This window comes from Borostomias antarcticus, assembly GCF_949987555.1.
Source record: "Borostomias antarcticus genome assembly, chromosome: 15".
Classification (NCBI taxonomy): Eukaryota; Metazoa; Chordata; class Actinopteri; order Stomiiformes; family Stomiidae; genus Borostomias; species Borostomias antarcticus.
In genome coordinates this window covers 24,872,033-24,899,980 of record NC_140248.1, presented here as the reverse complement: position 1 = coordinate 24,899,980, position 27,948 = coordinate 24,872,033, and the positions used below count along the sequence as shown (strand labels likewise).

General features: G+C 49.9%; 1 protein-coding gene across 5 annotated transcripts in view; it reads right to left on the bottom strand.

Moving 5' to 3' along the window:
• LOC311318376 (phosphatidylinositol-binding clathrin assembly protein-like) overlaps window positions 1–27,655 on the bottom strand; it is a 44,186-nt gene extending 16,531 nt beyond the window's left edge. For 2 of the 5 annotated variants that reach the window (XM_084449696.1, XM_084449695.1), the window contains exons 1-11: window positions 27,152–27,545; window positions 14,821–14,963; window positions 13,575–13,650; window positions 10,467–10,569; window positions 10,242–10,335; window positions 8,741–8,852; window positions 8,194–8,300; window positions 8,050–8,091; window positions 4,953–5,038; window positions 4,196–4,319; window positions 1,074–1,177 (exon numbers count right to left, since the gene is read on the bottom strand). In XM_084449696.1, coding sequence (XP_084305822.1) covers window positions 1,074–1,177; window positions 4,196–4,319; window positions 4,953–5,038; window positions 8,050–8,091; window positions 8,194–8,300; window positions 8,741–8,852; window positions 10,242–10,335; window positions 10,467–10,569; window positions 13,575–13,650; window positions 14,821–14,963; window positions 27,152–27,281 — 1,121 coding nt within the window. In that variant the 5' untranslated portion in view covers window positions 27,282–27,545. Of the gene's footprint in view, window positions 1–1,073; window positions 1,178–4,195; window positions 4,320–4,952; window positions 5,039–8,049; window positions 8,092–8,193; window positions 8,301–8,740; window positions 8,853–10,241; window positions 10,336–10,466; window positions 10,570–13,574; window positions 13,651–14,820; window positions 14,964–27,140 lie in introns of all 5 variants that reach the window. The other 3 variants (XM_084449694.1, XM_084449693.1, XM_084449697.1) reach the window with 3 other exon arrangements.
• Between the last annotated feature and the right edge of the window lie 293 nt (window positions 27,656–27,948).

Here is a 27,948-nt window from a genome sequence, read left to right as displayed (position 1 = left end):
TCTCTAGGAAGGTTTGGGATGATATCTCTCTAGGAAGGTTTGGGATGATATCTCTCTAGGAAGGTTTGGGATGATATCTCTCTAGGAAGGTTTGGGATGATATCTCTCTAGGAAGGTTTGGGATGATATCTCTCTAGGAAGGTTTGGGATGATATCTCTTTAGGAAGGTTTGGGATGATATCTCTCTAGGAAGGTTTGGGATGATATCTCTCTAGGAAGGTTTGGGATGATATCTCTCTAGGAAGGTTTGGGATGATATCTCTCTAGGAAGGTTTGGGATGATATCTCTCTAGGAAGGTTTGGGATGATATCTCTCTAGGAAGGTTTGGGATGATATCTCTCTAGGAAGGTTTGGGATGATATCTCTCTAGGAAGGTTTGGGATGATATCTCTCTAGGAAGGTTTGGGATGATATCTCTCTAGGAAGGTTTGGGATGATATCTCTCTAGGAAGGTTTGGGATGATATCTCTCTAGGAAGGTTTGGGATGATATCTGAGACGCTATAGAGACCAGTGTCTCTAGTCTCTAATGGTTTCAAACGCCCCCCCCCCCCCCCCTCTCCCCCTTTACTCCCTCTTGCTCCCCCCCCCAATCTGGCAACTTCATGCTCTATTTGATCTCTCTCCCTTCTTCTGTCTGTTCTCTGTCTTCTGGCCAGCTGTGTTCTATATTGGTCTGTCTTTGTTTTAGTTTCGTGTTGTTTTTTATGCTGCCATTTTGTCCAGGTGTTGCTGTAAAAAGAGTTCTTTGATCTCAAGCTTCTTTACCTTAGTACCTTAGTTAAAAGTTAAATAAAGGTTAAAAAAATGAAAAAAATAAAAGTGATTGTCCGGTCTATGATCTAATCTACCTTTTCTCCATCTTTCTGTAATTTGAACACGAAATAAAAAGTCCATCTAGGGGTGAATAACAGACTTTCCAATATCTACTGTACATGAAGCCTACAGTCTGGATGAGCATCTGCCCCCAGCCCGGACCACGGTCGGGGGGATGAGAGGGGGAGAGTCCTCACCTGGTTGTGGAGCTGGGCGTGGAGAAGAGGTCGGGGGGATGAGAGGGGGAGAGTCCTCACCTGGTTGTGGAGCTGGGCGTGGAGAAGAGGTCGATGGCGGAGGTCCCTTCCCCCATGGACACGGGCGACGCGGCGGAGGGGTTCTTCTGAAGCTCCTTCAGACGCTGCGGAACCAGTCCAAGTCAGAGAAATGCGACATCGAGCACAGAAGGCCTAGTACATCACTCTAGCACAGAAGGCCTAGTACATCACTCTAGCACAGAAGGCCTGGCTACATCACTCTAACACAGAAGGCCTAGTACATCACTCTAGCACAGAAGGCCTAGTACATCACTAGCACAGAGGGCCTAGCTACATCACTCTAGCACAGAAGGCCTAGCTACATCACTCTAGCACAGAAGGCCTAGCTACATCACTCTAGCACAGAAGGCCTAGTACATCACTAGCACAGAAGGCCTAGTACATCACTCTAGCACAGAAGGCCTAGCTACATCACTCTAGCACAGAAGGCCTAGTACATCACTAGCACAGAAGGCCTAGTACATCACTAGCACAGAAGGCCTAGTACATCACTAGCACAGAAGGCCTAGTACATCACTCTAGCACAGAAGGCCTAGTACATCACTCTAGCACAGAAGGCCTAGTACATCACTAGCACAGAAGGCCTAGTACATCACTAGCACAGAAGGCCTAGTACATCACTCTAGCACAGAAGGCCTAGCTACATCACTCTAGCACAGAAGGCCTAGCTACATCACTAGCACAGAAGGCCTAGTACATCACTAGCACAGAAGGCCTAGCTACATCACTAGCACAGAAGGCCTAGTACATCACTAGCACAGAAGGCCTGGCTACATCACTAGCACAGAAGGCCTAGTACATCACTCTAGCACAGAAGGCCTAGTACATCACTAGCACAGAAGGCCTAGTACATCACTCTAGCGCAGAAGGCCTAGCTACATCACTAGCACAGAAGGCCTAGCTACATCACTCTAGCACAGAAGGCCTAGCTACATCACTCTAGCACAGAGGGCCTAGCTACATCACTCTAGCACAGAAGGCCTAGCTACATCACTCTAGCACAGAAGGCCTAGCTACATCACTCTAGCACAGAAGGCCTGGCTACATCACTAGCACAGAAGGCCTAGTACATCACTCTAGCACAGAAGGCCTAGTACATCACTCTAGCACAGAAGGCCCAGCTACATCACTAGCACAGAAGGCCTGGCTACATCACTCTAGCACAGAAGGCCTAGTACATCACTCTAGCACAGAAGGCCTAGCTACATCACTCTAGCACAGAAGGCCTAGTACATCACTCTAGCACAGAAGGCCTAGCTACATCACTAGCACAGAAGGCCTAGCTACATCACTAGCACAGAAGGCCTAGTACATCACTAGCACAGAAGGCCTAGTACATCACTCTAGCACAGAAGGCCTAGCTACATCACTCTAGCACAGAAGGCCTAGTACATCACTAGCACAGAAGGCCTAGCTACATCACTAGCACAGAAGGCCTGGCTACATCACTCTAGCACAGAGGGCCTAGCTACATCACTCTAGCACAGAAGGCCTAGCTACATCACTCTAGCACAGAAGGCCTAGTACATCACTAGCACAGAAGGCCTAGTACATCACTCTAGCACAGAAGGCCTGGCTACATCACTAGCACAGAAGGCCTGGCTACATCACTAGCACAGAAGGCCTAGTACATCACTAGCACAGAAGGCCTAGTACATCACTAGCACAGAAGGCCTAGCTACATCACTAGCACAGAAGGCCTAGTACATCACTAGCACAGAAGGCCTGGCTACATCACTAGCACAGAAGGCCTAGTACATCACTAGCACAGAAGGCCTAGCTACATCACTAGCACAGAAGGCCTAGTACATCACTCTAGCACAGAAGGCCTAGCTACATCACTAGCACAGAAGGCCTAGTACATCACTAGCACAGAAGGCCTAGTACATCACTCTAGCACAGAAGGCCTAGTACATCACTCTAGCACAGAAGGCCTAGTACATCACTCTAGCACAGAAGGCCTAGCTACATCACTAGCACAGAAGGCCTAGTACATCACTAGCACAGAAGGCCTAGCTACATCACTAGCACAGAATGCCTAGTACATCACATGACAAAGCAGGTATATAACTGACTGACGTGCAAGCTGCCAAAACATGAGTCTTCAGGTTTCATACAAGGTTACCTTCATACGTTCATGTAGTTTTCCACCAGCCCACCCTTAGCTACTATACTTAAGCCCACGCTACCCTGGAGCTAATATCTGTTACTGATGTGCTGAGAACCAGACTGAGTGGGTAGTTATCAACAGTCCATGACAAATCCAGCGCAGAGAAACTTTGGTACCTTGGCCCATACATGGCTGTGGTTTGTTGAAGAAAATCATGTATTGGAATTCAAAAACAAATTATTTTTAAGGCACCTTACCTACAAAAACATGCTGAATAAATTAGAGTAGAAATATAGCCTCTCACTAAAACTCTGCAAACAAAACAATCGTCTTTAAAAATGACCATACAAAGCAAACTTTTCCCTCTCCAGTGGATTCAATGTGGATTCAATGTGGATTCAGGGATGAGCTGAATGCGTTGAGCAGGGAGGGCATCCAGGCCATGAAGAGTGAGGGATGTGGAAGAGAGGATGAAGAGAAGATGAAGAGAAGATGATGAGGATGAAGAGAGGATGAAGAGAGGATGAAGAGAAGATGAAGAGAGGATGAAGAGAAGATGATGAGAGGATGAAGAGAGGGTGAAGAGAGGATGAAGAGAGGATGAAGAGAGGATGAAGAGAGGATGAAGAGAAGATGAATAGAGGATGAAGAGAGGATGAAGAGAGGATGAAGAGAGGGTGAAGAGAGGATGAAGAGAAGATGAAGAGAAGATGAAGAGAGGATGAAGAGAAGATGAAGAGAAGATGAAGAGAGGATGAAGAGAGGATGAAGAGAAGATGAAGAGAGGATGAAGAGAGGATGAAGAGAGGATGAAGAGAGGATGAAGAGAGGATGAAGAGAGGATGAAGAGAGGATGAAGAGAAGATGAAGAGATGATGAAGAGATGATGAAGAGAAGATGAAGAGAGGATGAAGAGAGGACGAAGAGAAGATGAAGAGATGATGAAGAGAAGATGAAGAGAGGATGAAGAGAGGATGAAGAGAAGATGCACCTTCAGGGCCTTCAGACGCGCCTGCTCCTCCTCCAGAGCTGCCTGCTTCTCCCTCTCGTCCGCCTTGGTGAAGGAGATGCCGGTGTTGGCCAGCGAGGAGACGGCGCTGGACAGGGTGCTGGCTCTGGGGCAGAAGGGGCGGGTCAGTTTGAGGGGTGGGGGCGGAAGGCGCCATTTACACGCCGTTGTAATAAATAAATAAATAAATAAATGGATAATTGCTGTGCTCAGCGACAGTCACACAGGCTCAGGGAAGGAAAATACCAGATATAGTGAGGTGCAACAACTATGACAGGAAGTTGGCAGAGGAAGAAAGGACTGCTGTTCTAAAGCAATAAGTTAGTCCAAAAATAGTCCTCCCACTGGAACAGAAACACAACCTGCTGCAACGCAGTTCACACGACATTCAAAAGCACCATTTGGACAAAGAATTGACTCCTGAGGCCTACGGTGACCATACAGTAGCTCTATCAACAACGTTATATGTTTACATATTGTACGACACCAACAGCCTGTAAAACACTACAAAGCCTCTTCTGGAGGATGAGTCAATGTTTTCCCTGAAACGATGGTGAAAACAGCTGAAAGGCTTAGCGGTACTTTGGACTCCAGGCGTGGAATTGCAGCCAGCCCACACACACATTTAAGCTCCAACTCACACCAACCTGCTACCTGCTGCATGAGCAAACAGTGTTGGTCTGACAGGAGCGGACGGCGTTGGACAGGAAACGTCGAGGGGAAAGTACTCTAGTCATACCTGCTGGCCGCGGTGGAATCTTTCACTTTCTTCCCTTCTAAGGAGGCCAAGTGCTGCTCCAGAGCATCCAGGAGACTACTGGGAGCCTGGGCCACGGAGAGAGACAGGGGTCAGCTCAGAGGTCATGAGGAGAGACAGTAGTCAGCTCATATGTCATGAAGAGAGACTAGTCAGCTCAGATGTCATGAAGAGAGACTAGTCAGCTCAGATGTCATGAAGAGAGAGTAGTCAGTTCAAATGTCATGAAGAGAGACAGTAGTCAGCTCAAATGTCATGAAGAGAGACAGGAGTCAGCTCAGATGTCATGAAGAGAGACTAGTCAGTTAAAATGTCATGAAGAGAGACAGTAGTCAGCTCAGATGTCATGAAGAGAGACAGGAGTCAGCTCAAATGTCATGAAGAGAGACTAGTCAGTTCAAATGTCATGAAGAGAGACAGGAGTCAGCTCAAATGTCATGAAGAGAGACAGGAGTCAGCTCAGATGTCATGAAGAGAGACAGGAGTCAGCTCAGATGTCATGAAGAGAGAGTAGTCAGTTCAAATGTCATGAAGAGAGAGTAGTCAGTTCAAATGTCATGAAGAGAGACAGTAGTCAGCTCAAATGTCATGAAGAGAGACAGGAGTCAGCTCAGATGTCATGAAGAGAGACTAGTCAGCTCAGATGTCATGAAGAGAGAGTAGTCAGTTCAAATGTCATGAAGAGAGACAGGAGTAGCTCAAATGTCATGAAGAGAGACAGGAGTAGCTCAGATGTCATGAAGAGAGACTAGTCAGCTCAAATATCATGAAGAGAGAGAGGAGTCAGTTCAAATGTTATGAAGAGAGACAGTAGTCAGCTCAGATGTCATGAAGAGAGACTAGTCAGTTCAAATGTCATGAAGAGAGAGAGGAGTCAGCTCAGATGTCATGAAGAGAGACAGGAGTCAGCTCAGATGTCATGAAGAGAGACAGGAGTCAGCTCAGATGTCATGAAGAGAGACAGGAGTCAGCTCACATGTCATGAAGAGAGACAGGAGTCAGTTCAAATGTTATGAAGAGAGACAGGAGTCAGTTCAAATGTTATGAAGAGAGACAGGAGTCAGCTCAGATGTCATGAAGAGAGACTAGTCAGTTCAAATGTCATGAAGAGAGAGAGTAGTCAGCTCAGATGTCATGAGGAGAGACAGTAGTCAGTTCAAATGTCATGAAGAGAGAGAGTAGTCAGTTCAAATGTCATGAAGAGAGACAGGAGTCAGTTGAAAGACACATAAAATCACAAAATGTTACTTTCAAACAAGAATGAAATACAAACATTGAGCATGCCTTCAAGCATTAAGCATTAATTCATGGTCTGTGGGGAGAAGAAGCAAGCTACCGTTGAACACAGAGAGAGTGAGATACACAGAAAGAGTGAGATACACGGAAAGAGTGAGATACACAGAAAGAGTGAGATACACAGAAAGAGTGAGATACACAGAAAGAGTGAGATACACAGAAAGAGTGAGATACACAGAAAGTGAGATACACAGAAAGAGTGAGATACACAGAAAGAGTGAGACACACAGAAAGAGTGAGATACACAGAAAGAGTGAGATACACAGAAAGAGTGAGATACAGGTACTTACACAGACCGAGAACTGAAAATGGAGAGATAAGGAAAGATACAGAATATAAAGGTGGTAATTGTCAGAGAGAAGTGAAAGAGATTTGGGGAGAAAAGACCAATATATCCAATATTGGAGTAGCTAGCTGCTCATCTCTACGGTCCAATACAGAACAAAATACAGTAAGCTATGGTTTCCTAGAAAATGCTTTTGGCTTGATAATGCACCATTTCAACAAGAGGCAACTGTCTTAAAGTGCCCAGACAAAGAGTGAGAACTTATCCTCATTCAACACGCTGCCCTCCTGTCAAGGTGACCTATGCCAGGTGCGTGGTTTAGATACTGGAGGTGCAGTGTAGAGTTTTCCATTTTCTATGTGCTGTAAACTATGCAAAGTGAATGTACTCTCCTCTATCATGTCTCCGCTCCTCTAGGCACTGTCCACATCGGTCCCATGACAGAGACTGGCCCATGACAGAGTTACACACCTTTATTTGCTGTATGTTGTGCGAGGTTAGGGGCAGGGTTAGTCTGAACCTTTCAACTAGGAGGGTTAAGGGGTGCAGCAGGGTTCAGATCAGGCCTCAGCCCAGCTGTGTTTAAGGACCAGGGTCAGCAGGGTCAGCAGAGTCACGGTCTGTGTTTAAGGACGAGGGTCAGCAGAGTCACGGTCTGTGTTTAAGGACAGGGTCAGCAGAGTCACGGTCTGTGTTTAAGGACCAGGGTCAGCAGAGTCACGGTCTGTGTTTAAGGACCAGGGTCAGCAGAGTCAGAGTCTGTGTTTAAGGACGAGGGTCAGCAGAGTCAGAGTCTGTGTTTAAGGACCAGGGTCAGCAGGGTCACGGTCTGTGTTTAAGGACGAGGGTCAGCAGAGTCACGGTCTGTGTTTAAGGACGAGGGACAGCAGAGTCACGGTCTGTGTTTAAGGACCAGGGTCAGCAGAGTCACGGTCTGTGTTTAAGGACAGGGTCAGCAGAGTCACGGTCTGTGTTTAAGGACCAGGGTCAGCAGAGTCAGAGTCTGTGTTTAAGGACGAGGGTCAGCAGAGTCAGAGTCTGTGTTTAAGGACCAGGGTCAGCAGAGTCAGAGTCTGTGTTTAAGGACCAGGGTCAGCAGAGTCAGAGTCTGTGTTTAAGGACGAGGGTCAGCAGAGTCAGAGTCTGTGTTTAAGGACGAGGGAGAGCAGAGTCACGGTCTGTGTTTAAGGACGAGGGACAGCAGAGTCAGAGTCTGTGTTTAAGGACGAGGGACAGCAGAGTCAGAGTCTGTGTTTAAGGACGAGGGACAGCAGAGTCACGGTCTGTGTTTAAGGACGAGGGACAGCAGAGTCAGGTCTGTGTTTAAGGACGAGGGACAGCAGAGTCACGGTCTGTGTTTAGGGACCAGGGTCAGCAGAGTCAAGGTCTGTGTTTAAGGACCAGGGTCAGCAGAGTCAGAGTCTGTGTTTAAGGACGAGGGACAGCAGAGTCACAGTCTGTGTTTAAGGACGAGGGACAGCAGAGTCACGGTCTTACTTGGGAGAGGTCTGGGATGTCCCCACGGTCGATCCCTACTTGCTGCAGAGAGGAGACAAACGACAGAATGAGACATAACGCTCGAATAAAGGCACAAATAGATTTACATCAAACGGTTGATACAGTAGATAGACATTTACTTACCTCTGCTACTTTGAGGAACTCTGAGATTCTCGTCATTCGCGTGAGGAATTTCTTGTAGATGTCGAGGCCTTCTTTGCATTGTGTTTTCTTCATGTCAAAGTACTTCTCTGTGGTGTGAGATGGAAGAAATGAATCTGATTTCAGCTTCACAGCATTAAAATAGACAAAACTGCGCAATGAGGACTAGAAGCCACTTTAGTCAGTCACTCAGAAGCCACTTAATCTTTACTGGTTTCCCAGTGGAAATAAACCCAACAGCTTCCACACAGACCTGCACTCACTCAGCGCAACTAGAGCACTGCAGAGCCCTCATTCGCTGTCAGAGTTGGGCAGGTTACATGTTGAGCGAGTTGAGTGAGGAGGAGACAATGAGGACATTCAGGCCAGGGATATCGTTCCCGGGCGTCACGGTGTCTTTCGGATAAGTGCAGCTCGATGGCAAACGATGATATGGTGACTATTATCTAGCTCTGGCAGGCTGGGGCCTCGGGGGAATCAGCCAGGGCACGATACGGACGTGTCTTTGGGAGGCATCGGAGGCCCTTACCCAGGAGGTTGATGATGCCTTCGTTGTACGCCGCGAACAGCCGGATGGCGTCTTTGAAGAGGAGCATAAAAGCTGCGTTGATCACGCCGTTGGTCAGTTCGTTGGTGTAGACCTGAGGGGGAGCGGGCAGGGAATGTGAGCCCTCGCTGAGGAGAATCTCCCACCCACACCTCAACACAGAGCCCAGTTATAGCAAGGCATACTTTCTACTGGTTCAGGGAGACAGAACACATACTGTACCATTTACAGTAAAACCTCAGAGATCCCAACATTAGAGATCCGAAACGTCCAGCCAACCGAACAGGTGTCAAAACCGGAAGTAGCCATCAAATTGAACATTTTACTGTAGCGTGACAAAATGGCTAGCACATAACACAAGTACAGTACATGGTTGTTTGATTGCAATTTCTCACTGCTTTTCCGATTGTTATTCTAACACATAAATGCACTACTCTCCGCCTGTCTGTCCTCCGCCCCTCTGACCAGACCTTCCTCTGACCCCATCGGCCTGACAGCGCCTCTATCCAGACCTTCCTCTGACCCCATCGGCCTGACAGCGCCTCTATCCAGACCTTCCTCTGACCCCGCCCCTCTATCCAGACCTTCCTCTGACCCCATCGGCCTGACAGCGCCTCTATCCAGACCTTCCTCTGACCCCATCGGCCTGACAGCCCCTCTATCCAGACCTTCCTCTGACCCCATCGGCCTGACAGCGTTCATATCTGGTACGGGTATCCGCAGGGGTCCCGGACAGACCGTGACAAGGTCGGATTTTAAAATTATTTAAGTTTTGGCTAATCTTAACATAAAATACTGCCAGCCAATAGAAAAACTGCTCCTAGTAGAATCCTGCCCCCAGTGTTCCAGCTGCCTACTCTAGAATTATCTGCTCATCAGCTGCAAGGAGCTTTACTGAACTATTACCTCACACAAGCCCTGATAAACACTGAACTATTACCTCACACCAGCCCTGATACAAACACTCAACTATTACCTCACACCAGCCCTGATACAAACACTCAACTATTACCTCACACCAGTCCTGATACAAACACTCAACTATTACCTCACACCAGCCCTGATACAAACACTGAGCTATTACCTCACACCAGCCCTGATACAAACACTCAACTATTACCTCACACCAGCCCTGATACAAACACTCAACTATTACCTCACACCAGCCCTGATACAAACACTCAACTATTACCTCACACCAGCCCTGATACAAACACTGAACTATTACCTCACACCAGCCCTGATACAAACACTCAACTATTACCTCACACCAGCCCTGATCCAAACACAACTATTACCTCACACCAGCCCTGATACAAACACAACTATTACCTCACACCAGCCCTGATACAAACACTGAACTATTACTTATCGGATGTCTGAGGTTCTGCTGAAATAACAGATTAAGAGCTGATGGTAGTTTGAGCTGCACAACAAGGTGCACGCTCAGCCAAGTTTGCCACCATCAGCATTGAAGACTCACATTGAAATCAAGTAGTGCATCCATCTGATTCTGGATAATGGGGATGGTCTTCAGGAGCTTCTCTGTGTTGATGGTTCTCATCACACCATCGGACCTATGGAAAGGTTGACAGTTTAAATTATAACCAAACCTGTACTTCATGGATCCAAATCACCAATACAACCAGGGCCCCTGGTTATCTGACACCATAAACTCCCCACCAAAACAGTGAAACTGTCTCCTTACCCTCTTTTTACTTTTGTGAAGTCAAATGCGACTTGTCTGTAGGACACAGCCTTCTCGTTCAGGTAGCGGCTGTACCTCCGTATGAACGTGGACATGTCATAGCCTGAAGGGGGGAGAGGGAGGGGAAGTTATCTGACAACGACTAGAGCGCCAGCATTTCAGCTGTTTAGAAACGATGCCTTTTCAACACAGGACTGAAGCCAAATCAGCTTCCTTTTAACACGGGAAACAACCCTGACCAAGATTCCTCAGCGCTCCACGTTAACTGGAGGTCCCGTACTCTACTGCTGGGGAACAGATGGGGGAGGGGGGTGTTCAGATGGGGGGAGAGGGTGTTCAGATGGGGGGAGGTGTTCAGATGGGGGAGGGGGGTGTTCAGATGGGGGGGGGGTGTTCAGATGGGGGGGGGGTGTTCAGATGGGGGGGGGGTGTTCAGATGGGGGTGTTCAGATGGGGGTGTTCAGATGGGGGAGGGGGTGTTCAGATGGGGGGGGGAGGGGTGTTCAGATGGGGGGGGTGTTCACAAGTTCTCTAGCGGTCTAGAACAGTCTGTGGTCTATCACATCACCTCAGAATATTATGCTCCATTCCCTCCACTCTCTCTCTCTGGCTGGATTACACTACTGTGTTTTTCAGAGTTTTTGCCGAAAAAGACCTCCGTTTGCGTCTAGACTACAAAACAAACCTCGCGCTCAGAGGCCTGGGGATACGGCCGGAGATACAGTATGTTTTGGCTCTCGAAGTCCGTAGGAATAGGAATAGGAATAGGAATAGGCCGACACTAACGCTGTGTTCACTTCACATCATGACAAACAGCTGATCCAGGAGTTTGAGCTAGCCTATATAGTTCATAGCCTATATAGCATCTTGGTGGATACTATAGTTCATATCAATTTGGAAATAAGAATATCAGAAGTCATGCAAAAAACAGCCAAAGAAATCACTTCAAATCATAACCCAAACAAGAGTAGACACTTCTAATAATATTCTTGTGTTCCTGACCAAATATCTCCTTCATCACACCTGTCTGAACTTCTGAGCACTCATGCCCTTTTCTTTATGAATAATATTCTCTATTCAATAATCTAAGTCAGTTCTAATGCTTCAATGTATTAAATCTATTTGTTTTAAGTCCTTCATCCATTCCCTCACGTTAGAGCTCCCATAATGAGACTTGAATATGATGAGACGTATTGAATAGGATTATGTCAGCAATCATGGTGCTTGTGAATAAATATTAGGGTGTGTGAATGTTTTTACAAATCCAACTGTCTGCCTGCATGTTCTCAGTCTCAACATTAAGAGATGAAGAGGCCTACTATTTTAACCCTCACCTCAGATATGGGCACACATGAGTTAGGATAGCTAATAGGCCCACAAACAGAGATGTGATTTTTACATTTTGTACAGTTTTAATCAGGAAATATTTTGTTGTTGTTAAATGTTTTGTTCATGTGTGAGTCAATGAATGAATGAACGTCAGTGATCAAAAATCTAAATAGGAACTGGATATGAAAAATGAAAAGAGAAACTTTAGAACGATCTGTGGTGAAGCGAGTAATACGGTAGAACTCATCCTATAGGCCTCATCCTACAGACCTCATCCTATAGGCCTCATCCTACAGACCTCATCCTACAGGCCTCATCCTATAGGCCTCATCCTACAGACCTCATCCTACAGACCTCATCCTACAGGCCTCATCCTATAGGCCTCATCCTACAGACCTCATCCTACAGGCCTCATCCTATAGGCCTCATCCTATAGGCCTCATCCTATAGGCCTCATCCTACAGACCTCATCCTATAGGCCTCATCCTATAGGCCTCATCCTACAGACCTCATCCTACAGGCCTCATCCTACAGACCTCATCCTACAGGCCTCATCCTATAGGCCTCATCCTACAGGCCTCATCCTACAGGCCTCATCCTATAGGCCTCATCCTACAGGCCTCATCCTATAGGCCACATCCTACAGGCCTCATCCTACAGACCTCATCCTCCAGGCCTCATCCTACAGACCTCATCCTACAGGCCTCATCCTATAGGCCTCATCCCACAGACCTCATCCTACAGACCTCATCCTATAGGCCTCATCCTACAGGCCTCATCCTACAGACCTCATCCCACAGACCTCATCCTACAGGCCTCATCCTACAGGCCTCATCCTATAGGCCTCATCCTATAGGTCTCATCCTACAGGCCTCATCCTATAGGCCTCATCCTACAGGCCTCATCCTACAGGCCTCATCCTACAGGCCTCATCCTATAGGCCTCATCCTACAGACCTCATCCTACAGACCTCATCCTACAGGCCTGTGGGACAGGGCACTCCCAGGCTGCGCTCCAGGACCAGGTCAGGTGAATGGATGCTCTTAACTTTCTCTTCTTGGTAAAAGTCGATTACGCTCAAAAACATGAAAGAATAAAATGCAAATGCAAAAAATGCAGCAACACGAAGTAGATGAGATGGTGGTTGGGAAGCAAAGGGAACAGTTTAAATGAATGGTAATAGGGCTGACTGAGTTCCTTCATCTCTCCCAACATAATCCATCTATAATAAGGTGGACAGTAGTAATAATATAATATTCTTATCACAGCAGAGCAGATTGAGATTGACTATCTTTTTGGATCCGTCACAAAAAAATAGATTATTTTAAAAGCAGAGAATGCCCACCCGACATGACACACACACACACACACACACACACACACACACACACACACACACACACACACACACACACCTCTCTGAATCCGTGTGGACCATCTCAAACCCCTCCCCCAGTGCCCGGCCAGCCAGGACTGACCGCTCATCTGGCCCAGTGAGAATGTCCCTCCTGAACGGTCAGTTCTATACTAGACAGGACCCTGGATGTGTGCTCTACAGTTCTATACTAGACAGGACCCTGGATGTGTGCTCTACATGGCAGTTCTATACTAGACAGGACCCTGGATGTGTGCTCTACATGGCAGTTCTATACTAGACAGGACCCTGGATGTGTGCTCTACATGGCAGTTCTATACTAGACAGGACCCTGGATGTGTGCTCTACATGGCAGCTCTATACTAGATAGGACCCTGGATGTGTGCTCTATGGGACTGTGTTACCTTGTAAGCCACTTTTGTCCAAGAAATTACTCAGGTTGAAAACTGTATTCCTGGAGGCCAAGTACTGAATGAATCTCTGCAAAGCAAACAGAATTCAAATCATTATTATATCAATTATTACGAAACTGACTGTACCAAACATACTTCCTTTTAAAACAGCCGTAGGCAAAATCTACACAGGCCAGATGAAGACCAGCCACCATAGTGAGACCAGCCACCCTAGTGAGACCAGCCACCACAGTGAGACCAGCCACCATAGTGAGACCAGCAACCATAGTGAGACCAGCCACCATAGTGAGACCAGCCACCATAGTGAAACCAGCCACCATAGTGAGACCAGCCACCATAGTGAAACCAGCCACCATAGTGAGACCAGCCACCATAGTGAAACCAGCCACCATAGTGAGACCAGCCACCATAGTGAGACCAGCCACCCTAGTGAGACCAGCCACCCTAGTGAGACCAGCCACCCTAGTGAGACCAGCCACCCTAGTGAGACCAGCCACCATAGTGAGACCAGCCACCATAGTGAGACCAGCCACCATAGTGAGACCAGCCACCATAGTGAAACCAGCCACACGCGCGTTCAAGCGTTGAAATACGTTTAAAAGCTGTTATGATGCTGGTGAGTGGACATCTTGCTGGTCACTTTCTTTGACTAGTAATGTAGATGGTTGAGTCTTATAAGAAACCAGAGCCTGGGACCTGGGTAATTCACACCTGGCACCTGCAGGTGAATGAGCCAGTTAGCCGTCAGCTGCATTCACTCCCACGTATTTCCAAACACGAAAACAACGGCAGTGAAAAACAATCAGAGTCTGGTAATGATGAGTTTGTAACCCCGATAGTGTATTCAGCCTGTTATTTTGACTATTTTGGTTCTTGAAGTGGTGTTTTTACAGCAAAACTTTTAACATTGAAGTCAACGGGCACTTCCTCATCCGCACCCCTCATTACGTCAGACTGACCAATATGGCAGCTGAGGTGAATCAGGCGAATAGTCCCATCTTCCCTCAAACGATAGTCGCTAAGCACATTCTGAAACACATTCCTTTCAGCACAGAGTTCCATTCCATTACAGGACAATAAGCCTCCATCAGGGGATGAGGGTGACCCAGGGTGACCCAGGATGACCCAGGATGACCCAGGATGACCCAGGATGACCCAGGATGACCCAGGATGACCCAGGATGACCCAGGATGACCCAGGATGACCCAGGATGACCCAGGAGAGGGACGGCTCTGACCTCATTACCGTAGACCATCAGGTGGTGTGTGGCGGTCAGCGACTTGAACACCACCACCCAGCTGGTGTTGGTGGTCCTCTCAAACAGCGTGTCGGCCAGTTGGGGGATGTTGACGTTCATCTCGTTGGTGCACTGGATGAGGTCTGGAGGAGGAGGAGAGGAAGAGAGGTGAGTCACAGGCGTAGCATTGTGAGCGTGAGCGACCGTGTTTGAGTGCTTTGGTAGCTACGGGTAAACAGTTCCACTGAGCGGATGAATCAATAGCACACTTCCTGGTACTAGAGATTCTATTTATTTTGACCCTGATGCGAGGTCACCGTGGGAACAACATCCTTATGTTCAGTTCATGTTGGGTAGCGTTGACTATTGTTTATTGGGCTAGTGGTCACTAACGTCTGAGGACGCCATACATCCTGGACTTCACCCTGCTCTGGCAGAGGTCCACTGCCATCTGGCCTCTAGTGAAAGCAGATGCCTTCTGGTCTCTCTTCATCAACGCCTTCTGGTCTCTCTTCATCAACGCCATGAGACTGGGCTCTCCTGCCCGATCCCAACAGCCCATCCATGCACACGCAAATAGTGCTTCTTTCAATCTCGTGCGTGCACACTCACACGCACACGGACACGGACACGCACACGCACACACACACGCACACACACACGCCAAGTGCAGACTATGGCAACCAAGCCACATTTTTGGGGTTTCTCCGCTCAATATGTTTTTGTAAAAACACACACCAATATCAAAGCCTTCACACAAGCATAGGATTTTAGCAGGTGGCCTACACTAATGCAATGGCAACATTTTCAGGCGAAATGACACTCAGGTTTACGTGGCTCAACAGTCCGTCATGCATTCAGTTTTGTGCTTACACGGTTGACCCTCCCTTCACCTGACAGGCTGGGCCACAAAACATCTTCATCCACTGCAGAAGCCATTTTTATGCATACAATAGGCTAACCATGTGACGACAAAAGGCTTTTCAAACCCGACAAACAATTATGTTGGGGTCGGTGTGTGTGTGTGTGTGGAGGGGGGGGGGGGGGTGGGGGGGGTACGTTCATCAAAAGGTTCCTGTATATCAAGGTCCAAATAGCGTCCAGAGATGGACTTGATGGTCATTGGAGCTGCAACAGGCACCAGTGTACTGAGGGGGGATTACTTTGTTAAAGGGAACAGAAATCTCCCTGTAAGATACACAAGGTGAGTCACACTACACTAACTAAATATATGTTAGCCACCAGAAGCTTCTCACGTGTTCACGTTCTCCCACTCCTTTCTCACTAAACACGGCTCATCTAGTTCCCTCCCTGTTTTCCTATAGAGCCAAGAGCATTCAGAGGACATGTCTTTTTAGCAGCGCTGAGGCAGAAGATACTGTGAGAATGGGAAGGTGACTCCAGAGAGCTTGGTCAGCTCAAAAACACCTCATCCATCAAAGCCTCGCTCTTACCAGCTCTCTCGTGAGGCGGACGCGCTAACCGTTGCGCCAACATGGACGGCCCACTTGGAGGGACTATCAGCGCTCCTTTGAGGAGAGAGTTTAACCAACTACTCGCTACCACTACCTGGGACTCACAAGGACACTGTCACTCGGTTACATGTGCGTGTACACACACATACCACACACACACCACACACACCACACACACACCACACACAACACACACAACACACACACACACACACACACACACTCTGAACCAAACCTGAGAGACTCTCATATAGATGAATGAAAAGGTGACATCAGAACACAAGGCCTACTATTGTGTAATCTCATCAACCAAATATTACTGGTCTTTCCGATAAGACGTTAAATGACCCTCTTATGTAATAACAGACTGGAGGCCTGTACTACTTTACGGCCCTGTTGCAGGCAAAGCATGAGTCACTTCAAAGAACTGTAGGGTGCTGCTCTAGTAATATAATATTCAAAATCCCCACATGCCAAAATGGAAGCTTGGCAGGAAACTTCAATTAATATTTCAGTGTTTTGGGGGGGTTTTTGTCTCAGAGAAAATTAATAAGTTCTCCTCAACATGTAAAAAAATAAAAAATAAAATAAAATCTTCAGTCTTCAGGACATCTCAGAGGCATGTCACTTCCTCCCTGTGACTTATGAAACAGGATGTGTGAATCTACAGTAATTCACAGCATCTAAAACTGCTCTTAGAAAGCAGAAAGGGGAACTATTGAAGCAGAAGGATGCTTTTCACTTCCTCTATTTCAAAACCGGAAAGCAAAGTGAATTGAAATGAATCTCCACTTCGCAAGACCAGAACAAAAGAAAAAGTGATTTCTCCCCTAAAGACTAACAAAAGATCCTACAAGAATTATTCACTAAAAGGTTCATCTTTTCAATGTCTTCTACTACACATTCCAGTAGGTTGCAAGACAAAGAATGTAAGATAATGGTTTCACGTGAACATCAATGATTCATATTTCATTCAGTCAGTGAAACGCGTCTGTAAATGTTAAGTAGAGTAGTAGACTGGGTAGCACACACACGCTGAGGGCCAGGAGAGGGCCAGGAGAGGGCCAGGAGAGGGCCAGGAGAGGGTCAGGAGAGGGTCAGGAGAGGGTCAGGAGAGGGTCGGGAGAGGGTCGGGAGAGGGCCAGGAGAGGGTCAGGAGAGGGCCAGGAGAGGGCCAGGAGAGGGCCAGGAGAGGGTCAGGAGAGGGCCAGGAGAGGGTCAGGAGAGGGTCAGGAGAGGGTCAGGAGAGGGCCAGGAGAGGGTCAGGAGAGGGTCAGGAGAGGGTCAGGAGAGGGTCGGGAGAGGGCCAGGAGAGGGCCGGGAGAGGGTCGGGAGAGGGCCGGGAGAGGGTCAGGAGAGGGCCAGGAGAGGGTCAGGAGAGGGTCAGGAGAGGGTCAGGAGAGGGTCAGGAGAGGGCCAGGAGAGGGTCAGGAGAGGGTCAGGAGAGGGTCAGGAGAGGGCCAGGAGAGGGTCGGGAGAGGGCCAGGAGAGGGCCAGGAGAGGGCCAGGAGAGGGCCAGGAGAGGGCCGGGAGAGGGTCAGGAGAGGAGAGGGACAGGAGAGGGTCAGGAGAGGACCAGGAGAGGGCCAGGAGAGGAGAGGGACAGGAGAGGGCCAGGAGAGGATCAGGAGAGGGTCAGGAGAGGGCCAGGAGAGGACCAGGAGAGGGCCAGGAGAGGAGAGGGACAGGAGAGGGCCAGGAGAGGGCCAGGAGAGGGTCAGGAGAGGAGAGGGTCAGGAGAGGGTCAGGAGAGGGTCAGGAGAGGGCCAGGAGAGGGCCAGGAGAGGGTCAGGAGAGAGAGAGGGCCAGGAGAGGGCCAGGAGAGGGCCAGGAGAGGAGAGGGACAGGAGAGGGCCAGGAGAGGGTCAGGAGAGGAGAGGGTCAGGAGAGGGTCAGGAGAGGGTCAGGAGAGGGCCAGGAGAGGGTCAGGAGAGGGCCAGGAGAGGGTCAGGAGAGGGTCAGGAGAGGGCCAGGAGAGGGCCAGGAGAGGGTCAGGACAGGGCCAGGAGAGGGCCAGGAGAGGGTCAGGAGAGGACCAGGAGAGGACCAGGAGAGGGCCAGGAGAGGGCCAGGAGAGGGCCAGGAGAGGGCCAGGAGAGGGTCAGGAGAGGGCCAGGAGAGGGCCAGGAGAGGGCCAGGAGAGGGCCAGGAGAGGGTCAGGAGAGGGTCAGGAGAGGGCCAGGAGAGGGTCAGGAGAGGACCAGGAGAGGGCCAGGAGAGGGCCAGGAGAGGGCCAGGAGAGGGTCAGGAGAGGACCAGGAGAGGACCAGGAGAGGGTCAGGAGAGGGTCAGGAGAGGGCCAGGAGAGGGTCAGGAGAGGGCCAGGAGAGGGCCAGGAGAGGGTCAGGACAGGGCCAGGAGAGGGCCAGGAGAGGGTCAGGAGAGGGCCAGGAGAGGGTCAGGAGAGGGTCAGGAGAGGGCCAGGAGAGGGGAGGGTCAGGAGAGGGCCAGGAGAGGGTCAGGAGAGGGCCAGGAGAGGGTCAGGAGAGGGCCAGGAGAGGGCCAGGAGAGGGTCAGGAGAGGGCCAGGAGAGGGCCAGGAGAGGGTCAGGACAGGGCCAGGAGAGGGCCAGGAGAGGGTCAGGAGAGGGCCAGGAGAGGGTCAGGAGAGGGCCAGGAGAGGGTCAGGAGAGGGCCAGGAGAGGGTCGGGAGAGGGCCAGGAGAGGGCCAGGAGAGGGTCAGGAGAGGGCCAGGAGAGGGTCGGGAGAGGGTCGGGAGAGGGCCAGGAGAGGGTCAGGAGAGGACCAGGAGAGGGCCAGGAGAGGGCCAGGAGAGGGCCAGGAGAGGGCCGGGAGAGGGCCAGGAGAGGGCCAGGAGAGGGCCAGGAGAGGACCAGGAGAGGGTCAGGAGAGGGCCCGCCGGGCTGTAGGGAGGATGGTGTACGTGTCACAACCAGTGTACATATTCATCTTTTTACATGCGCCGGGGGAGCAGCAGCCTAGGTCTTTGGCGGGGAGGTCAGCTGACAGCGCGGAGGTTCAGAATCCCAGGCATGCGAGAGGAAGTGAGAATAAAAGGATGCAGCTGGAGGGAATCAGACGAGGGCTCAGTTCTGAGATCCGCCGTCACACAAGAAGCATGAACACTGAGGTCTGTTTGGACCGGGGACTTTCAGAGTCACAAGCATGAGAAGGAAAGGCTGGTCTGACTGGGTCTGACTGGGTCTGACTGGGCCTGACTGGGCCTGACTGGGTCTGACTGGGTCTGACTAGTCTGAATGGGTCTGACTGGGCCTGACTGGGCCTGACTGGGTCTGACTGGGTCTGACTGGGCCTGACTGGGTCTAACTGGGTCTGACTGGGCCTGACTGGGCCTGACTGGGTCTGACTGGGCCTGACTGGGTCTAACTGGGTCTGACTGGGCCTGACTGGGCCTGACTGGTTCTGACTGGGCCTGACTGGGTCTGACTGGGTCTGAGTGGGTCTGACTGGACCTGACTGGGCCTGACTGGGTCTGACTGGGTCTGACTGGCTCAAGGCAGAGACCTGTTTCAGCAGCGGAGCTGCAGGGAGACAAACAGACAGAAACATGAGTGATACTTTCCACAGAGAGAACCCTCCCTCCACAGAGAACCATCCCTCCACAGAGAACCATCCCTCCACAGAGAGAACCCTCCCTCCACAGAGAGAACCCTCCCTCCACAGAGAACCCTCCCTCCACAGAGAGAACCATCCCTCCACAGAGAGAACCATCCCTCTACAGAGAGAACCCTCCCTCCACAGAGAGAACCCTCCCTCCACAGAGAGAACCCTCCCTCCACAGAGAGAACCCTCCCTCCACAGAGAACCCTCCCTCCACAGAGAGAACCATCCCTCCACAGAGAACCATCCCTCCACAGAGAGAACCATCCCTCCACAGAGAGAACCAGAGAGAACCCTCCCTCCACAGAGAGAACCCTCCCTCCACAGAGAGAACCCTCCCTCCACAGAGAGAACCCTCCCTCCACAGAGAACCATCCCTCCACAGAGAGAACCATCCCTCCACAGAGAGAACCAGAGAGAACCCTCCCTCCACAGAGAGAACCCTCCCTCCACAGAGAGAACCCTCCCTCCACAGAGAGAACCATCCCTCCACAGAGAGAACCCTCCCTCCACAGAGAGAACCATCCCTCTACAGAGAGAACCCTCCCTCCACAGAGAGAACCCTCCCTCCACAGAGAACCATCCCTCCACAGAGAGAACCATCCCTCCACAGAGAACCATCCCTCCACAGAGAGAACCATCCCTCCACAGAGAGAACCCTCCCTCCACAGAGAGAATCCTCCCTCCACAGAGAACCCTCCCTCCACAGAGAGAACCCTCCCTCCACAGAGAGAACCCTCCCTCCACAGAGAGAACCCTCCCTCCACAGAGAGAACCATCCCTCCACAGAGAGAACCCTCCCTCCACAGAGAGAACCCTCCCTCCACAGAGAGAACCCTCCCTCCACAGAGAGAACCCTCCCTCCACAGAGAGAACCCTCCCTCCACAGAGAGAACCATCCCTCCACAGAGAACCATCCCTCCACAGAGAGAACCCTCCCTCCACAGAGAGAACCTCCACAGAGAGAACCCTCCCTCCACAGAGAGAACCATCCCTCCACACAGAGAACCATCCCTCCACAGAGAGAACCCTCCCTCCACAGAGAGAACCATCCCTCCACAGAGAGAACCATCCCTCCACAGAGAGAGAGAACCATCCCTCCACAGAGAGAGAGAACCATCCCTCCACAGAGAGAGAGAACCATCCCTCCACAGAGAGATAGAACCATCCCTCCACAGAGAGAACCCTCCCTCCACAGAGAACCATCCCTCCACAGAGAGAGAGAACCCTCCCTCCACAGAGAGAACCCTCCCTCCACAGAGAGAGAGAACCATCCCTCCACAGAGAGAACCCTCCGTCCACAGAGAGAACCATCCCTCCACAGAGAGAGAGAACCATCCCTCCACAGAGAGAACCATCCCTCCACAGAGAGAACCCTCCCTCCTGAGTGCTCATTACACAACCACCGTCTGAGTGGAATAGCTTTGTAAATCCACCATGACCATTAAAATGACATATAGCTTCTGAATGTCTATACTTAATGGTTTTAGTTATGGGCTGCAGCCAGGGACAAGGTAGGGAGAACATGGGGCTCAGGACAACACAGCCAGGGACAAGGTAGGGAGAACATGGGGCTCAGGACAACACAGCCAGGGACAAGGTAGGGAGAACATGGGGCTCAGGACAACACAGTGGGGGAAGCTCCCTTTATTGAGGATCATATTTAAGGTGTGAGCGTAGACCTGGTGTGGTAGAGGAGCAGGCCTTGGACCGATGGTGTGAGCGTAGACCTGGTGTGGTAGAGGAGCAGGCCTTGGACCGATGGTGTGAGCGTAGACCTGGTGTGGTAGAGGAGCAGGCCTTGGACCGATGGTGTGAGCGTAGACCTGGTGTGGTAGAGGAGCAGGCCTTGGACCGATGGTGTGAGCGTAGACCTGGTGTGGTAGAGGAGCAGGCCTTGGACCGATGGTGTGAGCGTAGACCTGGTGTGGTAGAGGAGAAGGCCTTGGACTGATGGTGTGAGCGTAGACCTGGTGTGGTAGAGGAGCAGGCCTTGGACCGATGGTGTGAGCGTAGACCTGGTGTGGTAGAGGAGCAGGCCTTGGACCGATGGTGTGAGCGTAGACCTGGTGTGGTAGAGGAGAAGGCCTTGGACTGATGGTGTGAGCGTAGACCTGGTGTGGTAGAGGAGCAGGCCTTGGACCGATGGTGTGAGCGTAGACCTGGTGTGGTAGAGGAGCAGGCCTTGGACCGATGGTGTGAGCGTAGACCTGGTGTGGTAGAGGAGCAGGCCTTGGACCGATGGTGTGAGCGTAGACCTGGTGTGGTAGAGGAGCAGGCCTTGGACCGATGGTGTGAGCGTAGACCTGGTGTGGTAGAGGAGCAGGCCTTGGACCGATGGTGTGAGCGTAGACCTGGTGTGGTAGAGGAGCAGGCCTTGGACCGAGCCTCTCACCACTGAGCGCCACAACGTAGGGGAGAGGAATGTCCTTCCCACTCCCATGGGAGCTGCTTATTAATAAACACACAGCAGATCTCCAGTCCAGACCGAGGCACAGAGAGAAACACGAGGCTTCTGCTTCCATTCACACGGGGAGGGGGTTGGAAACAACGTGTTTGCAGTGGGATCACTCTCACCAGCTGTAAACAACATGATATGTACTGTATACACGTTCCTGGTCAGCAATTACTATTCATTTTGAAAAGGCAGATTCCATCCATAAATATGGGTTAGGAGAGAAGGCCACCAGGGTAGAGGCCATGTAAGTATTTAATCTCATCTAATTAACAGTCATTTGGGGAACAGCTAATTGCTTTACTACAGGGTGAATCTGAAAGTGCAAATTACTAAACTACTGATGTTGCCAAGAGTGGCCTTCTTTATTGGTAATACATGTTTGTCAGTTTGAAATAGATGTTTTAGTGTGAAGGGGTTTTCAGATTACACAGTCAGACGTTTGAAAAACCTTTGAGCGAGATCAAAGTTCTCAAGACTCTTAACTTTGTTGGGGCAACGAGTGGACGTGATGCGTGCGCTGTCCTAATCCACAGCCTCATTTGACAGGAAACTAATCAAAAGAAAGTCTGGCTATCTCCTCTGCCATCTTACCAGTCTGATCCCCAGCATTTTGTGATTTACGTAATGACTTCCTGTTGGCTGTTTTCGCCAAAGCAAGCTAAAGACTGGAATAATTCAGAAAGTACCACTTTCTACAAGCCCATGTGAGACACTGGCCTCCTGGCCTCAAAGCCTCCCTCTGGGTGAGGGGAATGAGGAGTCAGCTGATCCTGATAACGGAGAGACATCCACCCTCCACACCTGGGTGAGGTCATCTCAGGATGCAGGTCTCATGAGACGCCTGTGAGCCATGTGACCAAGGACAGAAGCTCTGGAAGAGGGACATGTTCCAGGTGGGTTGGTCCAAAGGGCTGGTCCCCTGGGGTACTTCTGGGGTACTTCTGGGGTACTTCTGGGGGTACTTCTGGGGGTACTTCTGGGGGTACTTCTGGGGGTACTTCTGGGGTACTTCTGGGGTACTTCTGCAACAGGCAGATGTGGAGGCTCATGATGAAGAGCACAACATGCTCAGGGAACAGAGCAGGCTTTCCCAGAGAGCAGTGACTGCAGTTCTACGACCAACTGCTATCCGATGACAGAAACACAGGTGTCTCATGGGTAAAATCTTTGGCGTCTCCCTACAAAACAAGAAATGAGCCAAAGAGAGATGTGCTTGGCTGCTCCCACACCCCCTCCAGTCCTCTACGGAGGCCTGGGAATCTCTGCGAGGCTACAGAACGTCTGTTTGCCCCCGTCCAACGCTGCATCGTGATATTGAATCTCAAAGGCCTTTCAGAGGTACAGTGGGTTCCATTCAGCCAGGCAGGCGGGCGGTGTGTCAGCACTCTTTATAAGGGGTTGTCATTCGATGCCGCTGCGGTCACATGCTCCTGGTGGGCTGTGTTCCACAGAGGGGGGGGGGGTTCAGGGTGAACCTGCGGGCAGTGCCTCTCGCGGGGCACAAAGCGGCAGACATGTTGGCGTGTCCTCTGACCCCGCCCACCTATCTATACATCTGCCACTTCAGAGGTTCAAGGAGTTTGACCAATCAGAAGACCCCACCTTTTATCAGGGAGTTAGGTCTAACATACATACACACTGAGGCCTGAAAACAACCTTACTTTTGTTCAGAATATGCTTATTTGGGTCAGACTTGCAGTTTTCTAATACTTTAGAAAATTATTTGAATCCTCTCGGGAAAAAAAATAATAAAAAAGCTGATTTGGGAATGATCAATTTAAACAAATTTATGTAGCAGAAATACTTGCATTGCATGTTCTGATTGTAACTACAGAAACCACATTAGACCAATCTGAGATGTCTGGCTGATTTGACCCCTGACTCATTCCAGTGACATTCTTAAGACAAAGGTTTCCATGACGTACAGCAGGATACCCTATAAGGCCAGAACGGCCTGAGTCTGAACTTGATTGTGCACCAAATGGTTTTATGACATCATCGGTCAGGTGCACTACCACAAGTGTGGAAACACTTTTATTAACTCTTTAGAAATTGTACTGTTTGATTTAAAACATAAGGGACAGGGAAACAGGCACAAGAGAGGTTGGTTTCAACTGTAAAGTTAAACTAATGTAGTGTAAAGTGCCTGAGAGGAAACGCACTAGTGATTGAACCTTGCACTTTGAGACTTAGCTACTGAGTAATGAGCTACGTAAGCAGTTAGATCATAAAAACCCCAACCGGGACCTTGAGTGACCGTAGACTGTTTTCTGTACGAGTGGGATGAGAGCGTAGACTGTTTTCTATACGAGTGGGATGAGAGCGTAGACTGTGTTTTCTATACGAGTGGGATGAGAGCGTAGACTGTGTTTTCTATACGAGTGGGATGAGAGCGTAGACTGTGTTTTCTATACGAGTGGGATGAGAGCGTAGACTGTGTTTTCTATACGAGTGGGATGAGAGCGTAGACTGTTTTCTATACGAGTGGGATGAGAGTGACTGAACAGCGCAGACCCAGAACTGCCGTTGTGTTTCAGGGCTCCTCACAGACCTGGGAAACACATACAGTTCAGGCAAACAACAGCAAGCTCTTAACGAAAAAGCATTGATTGTTTGACCTTTGACTCCTCCCCCCCCCCCCCCACACTCACGTAGCTGGCTAGTCTCTCAGAAGTTATTTGGTGAAGTTTATTTAACGGGGCCGTGCTAAAGAATGCACACACAGGCCGGAAACCCGTCCCAGATCAGAAGGACCCAGCGGAGGGGGCTGTATCTCGGGTCCAAACGCGTCCCGACGCGTCACTGCTATTTCTGTCTGAGAGGAAACTCCAACACAAGAGCACCCAGCCCTCCTGAAATACCTCCAACCTCTGTGACATTCCTGCTCTCGCCAGCTCCAGCCTCACAGCCCCAGCCTCACAGCTCCAGCCTCACAGCTCCAGCCTCACAGCCCCAGCCTCACAGCCCCAGCCTCACAGCTCCAGCCTCACAGACCAGCCTCACAGACCAGCCTCACAGACCAGCCTCACAGCCCCAGCCTCACAGCTCCAGCCTCACAGCTCCAGCCTCACAGACCAGCCTCACAGCCCAGCCTCACAACCCAGCCTTGAGCCGCCCAGTCAGCTGGTCTTCTATGCACCGGGGTCGGAGAGGAACATGGCCTCTCTCCACCAAACAGCCCATCAGCTGGCCGCCTCAGACTTCCCTCTCAAAACACCCGGTAAAACACACGGCATTTCTGATCACAGAGCCAATACTATAAATAACATCTCTCAGGAAGTGGGTCTCAGTCTCTGACCGCTGAAACCAGCGAGCTGCGTGCATCTTGTGTGATTCTGGAGGAACAACTGATGTTTAGTGACAAGCCTCACCACAGCTTCAGCACTGAACACAACAGGGCAACACTTAACCCAACCACTTCCTAGTTACAGCTGACTGAACACTATGTTTGCAGATTCACCTGGGTTAGGAAAGAGGTATGAATTAACCAATAGAGTTGGAGGGGGGCGGGGCGTTCGGAGACCAATATGGAATCTGGCCAAGACGTGGGGATTGACAGCTCTACTCCACCAATAACTGGGATCTCTACTGACTAGTGTGCGTCTGCCCCGATGACCTCTGGACCAAGTGATCCGAGGGGTCGGGCGCCGAGGACAACCCAGGAATCTAAACCATAACAGGGCCAGCTCAACCCAACAAGGGCAAACGCCCGGGAGGGAACAGAAATCAAGATTAAACTGTAACCTCGACTGTACCTGGACGCATTTTACACCCTCCATAAACCTGGACACAGCCCAGTAGAGCAAAGGGTAGGCTAGCTGACGCAAAACATGCTCCGTCATCAACCCCCCCCTGAACACAGGACCGTCTGAGCACAGACATGGAAACACATGAAAGCATGAAGCCTACAGACTAGTCGCTTACAAAAGACTGCATTGTCTGATGAATAACATGTCACTGCTGGAGCATAAATAGATCTAAACTCATATCGTGACCATCTTGTGGTGTGAGTTTACCGAGAGGTTTGCCAGACTAAGACCATCTGTCTATAAGTGAAAGTCCTCCAATAAACATGATCATAGCACTGCGTCTTTCACAAATATAACACTCTCTTTTCACTCTCAGAGGCGGTACAATGTTCAGCTTTGGTCTATAGTCCACTGCAACAGGTAGTAGATACACAATGATAAATCCTGTACTTCCGTTAAGGCAGCACAACGCATGAATGTATGTAACACACAACACAATCTCTTATAATAGGCTATATCTAAATAAAACACAAGAACGAATACAAAACAACTGTTGGAGACCCACGATGATGACGACTGCTATTGGTGGTATACTTGTGAGAGGAGGACCATATTAAACGCAACTGCTCCCCAAAAGCATGCTGGGATGTGACAGTGACTGAAAAACGTGGTCAAAAGTCAGAAAGTTCACACCTTTGAACCATGACATCTCTGATCACACCACCGCACTGAGTGTTTGGGGGAACCAGCCTAATGTGGTTAGTCCTTCATGACCAGGACCATATAGGTCATATGGTATAGCCCTGGAGCTTGGGCTAGTTATCCATGTTTATAACACGCAGCAGATCACCATTGTTTGACAGGTTTCCAACATATCATTTGACACAAACCTCTGGGGTTTCAATTGTAGGAAACAGTTCATTGTTTAAAGGGCAGGAAACACCGGGAAAAAAACCTGCTTCAATTTGCCTTCAGGTCTACCAGGCCTCGGTCAGGCCACATAAGGAGGATGGTTATGTATCTACCAGAGAGGACGGGATGTAACCATGTAACAGACTTTATACTCACAGTCCAAATGTTTCTTCTTTGGCCCCATGATCTCGTGTGTGGTGGCCTTGCACACCGTCTTGGTCACCGCGGAGCCGGTGACACTGTGCTGGGCGGCTGTGATCCGGTCAGTAATGCTCTGCCCAGACATTCTCCTAGATTTGCACAATGAATGAGAGACAATGTTTCAAATCCAGCGGAATCACTTCCTCGGGTAGTACAGCTTCTCCACCTGACACGAGAAAGAGGGAGAGAATGAGACAATAGCGGGCTCAGTCTCAAGTGTAGTATAGTAGAATAATAATTCCAAAGGACACAAATGTTTCCCAGATCCGCGTCTCCCGACAGCTGATAAACAGAAGTTTGTTTGGTTATTCTCTTACTAAAGACGACCATGAAGATACGAACCCAGAGTTTGGACTTCTGACTGATTACGAATCCGGATAGCCTACCCTCTCCCATGCGATTCTCTCTCCCTATTCCTCTCTCTCACACACACTCTCTCTCTCTCTCTCTCTCTCTCTCTCTCTCTCACACACACACACACACAATCTCTCTCTCTCTCTCACTATCTCTCTCTGTCTCTCTCTCTCTCTCTCTCTCACTACCCCTCTCTCTCTCTCTCTCTCTCTCTCTCTCTCCCTCTCTCTCTCCCTCTCTCTCCCTCTCTCTCTCTCTCTCTCTCTCTCTCTCTCTCCCTCCCTCCCTCTCGTTGGTTTCACAGAGGAAGTCTTCAGAGCTTCTGTTCTACTTCACCTCCCCCTGCTGGGTTTAAATGGACTAGAAACTCATCAGAAAATGGCGGGGCTAATTCCAAT